The 5,296-nt window shown below is 41.5% G+C and overlaps 1 protein-coding gene across 1 annotated transcript; it reads left to right on the forward strand.

Moving 5' to 3' along the window:
• Positions 1-1,753: 1,753 nt before the first annotated feature.
• On the forward strand, positions 1,754-2,726 carry LOC120930631 (olfactory receptor 10AG1-like). The gene has a single exon (XM_040341807.1). The coding sequence runs from the start codon at positions 1,755-1,757 to the stop codon at positions 2,724-2,726; it is 972 nt and encodes a 323-aa protein (XP_040197741.1). The 5' UTR covers position 1,754.
• Positions 2,727-5,296: the final 2,570 nt, after the last annotated feature.

The following is a 5,296-nucleotide window of genomic DNA, read 5'->3' on the forward strand; positions in this document are numbered from 1 at the left end:
GCGGCGCGGCACGGCGCAGCTTACCTTCTCGCTGGATTCCCAGGCAAGTTACTCACCTTGTCCCTGGATCCAGCGATGCCACCCCCGCTGTGTGATCGGCGATGCCACCCCGCTGTGTGATCGAGCGGGTCCTCCTCGCTTGGCGGGTCCTCCTGGCTCGGTGGGTCCTCCTCGCTCGATTCACAGTGTCTGTGTGCCGCCGATCTCCGTTCCCTGCGACGTTACGACGCACGGGAGCGGAGAACGGCGCCAAATTCAAAAAAGTAAACAAACACAATACACACAGTATACTGTAATCTTATAGATTACAGTACTGTATGTAAAAAATACACACCCCCCTTGTCCCTAGTGGTCTGCCCAGTGTCCTACATGTACTTTTATAAAATAAAAACTATTCTTTCTGCCTGAAAACTGTAGATTGTCCAAAAGTGTCCCTTTATGTCAAAAATGGTTTTAGATCAGCTAGAAAACAGCGATCATAAATTATAATCACTTGCAGAATTGTGCGATATTTGTGGGGAAATTCGTCATAAATTAGATAGATTAATCGTGAGTTAACTATGACATTAATGCGATTAATCGCGATTAAAAAATGTAATCGTTTGACAGCACTAATATATATATATATATATATATATATATATATATATATATATATATATATATATTATAAAAGTTTATATAAAGCCTTAATAAAAATGTACAAAAGTTATTGAAAGTTATTGAAATTATTTATAAAAGTCAGCAAGTGTTTAGAATTCTTTGATTAGCAATATGTTAAACTGCGAGTAGCGCAAATTGTCACATTTGCATAACTCATCTCAGTTTGCCCACATCGTGGTTTAGTTCATGTATTGCCTGGCTGAAGAATAAAACAGGTGACCTGTTGTCTATATTTTGGTCACCTGTGTCATAGACCCCACTTTCTTTTTTGGTTCAATTTGCCAGTTACAATTCCAACCAGAACCAAAAATATCAGGTTATGGGGTAGCTGACCTTTACAGCACTAAACCCAGTTTTATAATCTGAACACAGAATTCTAATGCCACATACACACAATAATTTTTCGGGTTGTAAAAAATGATGTTTTTTTAATGTCATTAAAAACGATCGTGTGTGGGCTTCAGAGCATTTTTCGGGTTCTGAAAAACGGGCAAACATTTTTTTGAACACGCTCTATTTTTTCACGACGTTTTTAACGTTGTTTTTCGAATTGATAAAAATGGTGTGGACTTTAACGACGTGAAAAAACGTGCATGCTCAGAAGCAAGTAATGAGATGGGAGCGCTCCTTCTGTTAAAACTACCGTAATGGAGTAAGCACATTCATCACGCTGTAACAGACAGAAAATCGCGAATCGTCTTTTACTAACACAAAATCAGTAAAAAGCAGCCCAAAGAGTGGCGTCATCCGAATGGAACTTCCCCTTTATAGTGCCGTCGTATGTTTTGTACGCCACCGCGCTTTGCTGGAGCATTTTTTTTGTTAACGATCGTGTGTAGGCAAGGCCGTTTTAATGATCAAGTTGAAAAAAATATGTTTTTCTAGAGTCTAAAAAAATTAGTTTTTTTACAACCCGAAAAATTATCGCGTGTACGTGGCATAAGTGTTTACAGAAGGCACAATATTGCTTTCAGAAGATTAGGACATTCCACATGTGGGTACAAAAACACATCTGAAAATGAAAAAACATTTACAATACTAGAGGAAAAAAAGCTCCTAATTCTACTTTTTTTTTAGTATTGTAGGGAAGGATGTTCAAGCAAAATTCAACTTCAGTTGCCAGTTTTATTCTTGTTGGCTTCAGGGGTTTGACGAATTTCAGATTTTTGCTTTTTAGTTTCTTCCTTGTGATCTACATTCTGATACTAGCAGGAAATGTGTTGACCATCGTCTTAGTGTCGATCACTCCAAGTCTCCGTTCGTCAATGTACTTTTTCCTTTGTAACTTGTCAGCGTCGGATATTTTGTACTGTACAGGAATAGTGCCCAACATGTTGTACGTGGTCTTGAAGGATGGTGGTTCCATAACTCTGGTCGCTTGCCTCACCCAATTTCAGATCTACGGAGAATCATTGGCAGTAAGTGCTATCCTGTTAGGGATGATGTCCTACGACCGATACATTGCTATTTGCAAGCCACTGCACTATTCCATGATTATGAATATCCGACTCCAGTGTCAGTTGGCCCTTTTCTCTTGGTTGTCAGGCTTTGTCATAACATTGAATTTTTCCATCAAATTTTCCCAGCTGATATTCTGCGCTTCCAATGTCATTGACTATTACTTTTGCGATTTTTACCCCTTGTTGGATCTCTCCTGTTCTGAAGTCTTGGTTTTGGAGATACAGTCCAATGTTTTTTCTTTTATTTTGGTGTCCATTCCATTTTTCTTTATTTGTGTGACTTATGTGTGTATTATTCTCTCCATTCTGAAGATCTCCTCGGTCTCCGGGAGGCAGAAAGCCTTCTCCACTTGTAGTTCCCACCTCTCCATTGTCTGTCTTTTCTACGGGTCTCTCACTGTTGTCTATTTGTCATCAGCCAAAAATTATTCTTTGAATGTGAATAAAGCTTTATCCCTTCTTAATACCATGGGCACGCCACTGCTTAACCCCATAATATACAGCCTGAGAAATACAGAAATTAAAGAGGCGCTGTGGAGATTGGGTCTCAGGTGTTTTTTGGCAGTAAAGAGGATTTATGGAAATTGGAAGCTTAAAGATTAAATTAACCACTTCGCGCCCATAGGCCGTCATATGATGTCCTTGGCTTTATGGTGGTATATCTGAATGATGGGTGCAGCTACAGGCATCAGTCAGATATTGGCATTTTCAGCCGGGCGATTCCCTGGCCTACACCATAAGAACGATCATAGCGGCTGTTCCGCTGCTTGATCGTTCTTACGGGTGGCGAAAGAGGACATCCCCCCCCTCCCACCGCCCTCCGGTGCTTCTACCAACTCACCGTCGGAGAACGGATCCGCCGGCCCCGGATGCTAATCATAGAGATTTCCGGCGGACCAGATGGTCGCCAGAGTCTCTATGATCGTCGGAGGCCGGGCACGATGTTATGTCGTCACGCCCGGCCTCTGCATTAAAAAAAATGACGCCCGCCTCGGCTGGGAAGCGGTGATAATTGTTTTATTTTTTTTTATTTTAGGCTTCCAAGCCTAGTGGTGAGATGTGGGGTCTTATTGACTGCATATCTCACTGTAAAGAGGCCCTGGCATGTCATATTCTTATTACAAGGGATGTTTACATTCCTTTTAATAGGAATAAAAGTGATCGCCACTTTACTCACTGACAGTACTTGTCCTGGTCCGTTTCACCTTGTTCCAACTCTGACTCTACAGTGATTAGACACAACAGATGGGATTTATGATTTCTCTAATCACAAGCTGGAAGGCAGGGATTGTACCTCTCCAGACATCCCCGGCCAGGACAAGTACTGTCAGTGAGTAAAGCAGCAATGTGGCGGCCTTTTTTGGGGGCATCAGATCAGCTCTGGGGGATGACTGTGTCAGTTTTATTCTGGGACACTGTATTGTCCTGGTATTAAGGTGCTGCAAAATGCAGGACTGTCCCGGGCAATCCGGGACACTTGGTCACCCTACCTCCGCCCCTCACAGATCTTTCAGGATGGAGAGCAGAAAAAGTGGGCGGTATATCTGTAAGTGATTACTTACTGTCCATTCATAACTGAGCATCGTAAACAGTGTTTACGATGCTTCAGTTTATGAATGGAGAGGAGCTGCTGTCTTCTCTTCATTCATGTTCAGTGCAGCTGAGCCTGCTGAGAAAGGGACTGGGAAATCTGTGTCCTTAGTCCCCTTTCCCTGTCTGTTTAGACCAGTGGTCTCCAAACTCCGGCCCTAGGGCCGGATGTGGCCCTTTGCTTGCCTTTGTCCGGCCCTTGGGGCACTATCCCTCCCACTGATACGAGACACTATTCTGCCATCTGACACTGACAATGGAGCATCATTTCTCCCACTGACACAACTAATAGAGCACTATTACACCCTATGATACCAGCAATGGGGCACTATTCCTCCCCCTAATACCAGATGTTCACTAACAATGATGCAGGAAAATTTCTACTCCCGCTGGTCAAAGTCCGGCCCTCCAAGAGTCTGAAGTACAATAAACCGGCCCTTTGCTTAGAATGTTTGGAGACCCCTGGTTTAGACCCTTGACATTTCATCAAAGCCCCCCTACCCCCCAACAGGGTTGTATAATAAAAAATAAAGGAAACATTGTAATAAATAAATATTCTAAAGTAAAATTGTAAAAATAATAAAAAAAATAATAAAATAAACACTGTCCACTCCCCCCCACCCCAATAAAAAAGAAAGCATTGTATATATATATATATATTGTAAAAAATAATAAAATAAATACATTTTAAAAAATAAAATTTAATTTTTTTTTTTAAATTAAATTGAAGAAAATAAAAATAAATAAAAAGCTCATCAGTGCCACCTATCAGTGCCCAAAAGTGCTGCATATTAGTGCCACTGTCACATGACATTAAAAAAGTATTGGGGTCACTACTATAGGCAACAAGTCCATCATCCCCAGGTCTTCCCCCACCGCCCCCCTCTTCCTCTCCCCTCTCTGGTAACCCTACTTTTTTTTCTCTTCTCTCTTTTCTTCTGCTTCTTTCTTGTTCTCTCAGTAACCAATGTGTTCCCCTGTTTTTTCACCCACAACTTCTTTGTTTTTCTTTTCTCTATTCAATTTATTTGTTTTCTGGACAGGTCAGTGCAATTAAAAGTAAAATTAGATAAAACTGCGCTAAGATAAATTGTTTAAATCCAAACAAATGTTCCCCATTGAGAACGTCAGATGTGACGAAACACGTCTGGGAGACAGGCAGTGACGTGACCACGCATCTCGTTCGAGGAAGGGCTTCTGCATTTGCCGGCCAGCACTTTTTTCTATGCTTTTAATATCATACGTGATGTAAGATACCTTTTATAAATAAATGTTTGTTAGACAATATCACCATATGGTCCTCTCCCTTTTTTGATCCATATTGCTACAGAGCTTGTAATACAGCATAAGAGTATACGGTTTACCAGAGGAGTGTCCAGGGTGTCTGCATTGGGTCCGAGGTCCATCCTATACAGTACACAAGCTAAAGGCCGCGGCTAGGTCATAGCCGACTTTTGGTAAGCCGCCAACTTATCTACGGTGGTGGGCACTTCGCTTTGCAAGCACTGTGGTGTTACCTGATTGGAGTTTTGGACTTGTACAATCTATGGTCCTTCTGTGACTTTTTGCTTTTTATGTTATAT

This window comes from Rana temporaria, chromosome 3 (assembly GCF_905171775.1).
Source record: "Rana temporaria chromosome 3, aRanTem1.1, whole genome shotgun sequence".
Taxonomy (NCBI): Eukaryota; Metazoa; Chordata; class Amphibia; order Anura; family Ranidae; genus Rana; species Rana temporaria.

Excerpts from the sequence above, each read along its gene's own strand:
- LOC120930631 (XM_040341807.1), top strand. The coding sequence starts at position 1,755 with ATGTTCAAGCAAAATTCAACTTCAGTTGCCAGTTTTATTCTTGTTGGC.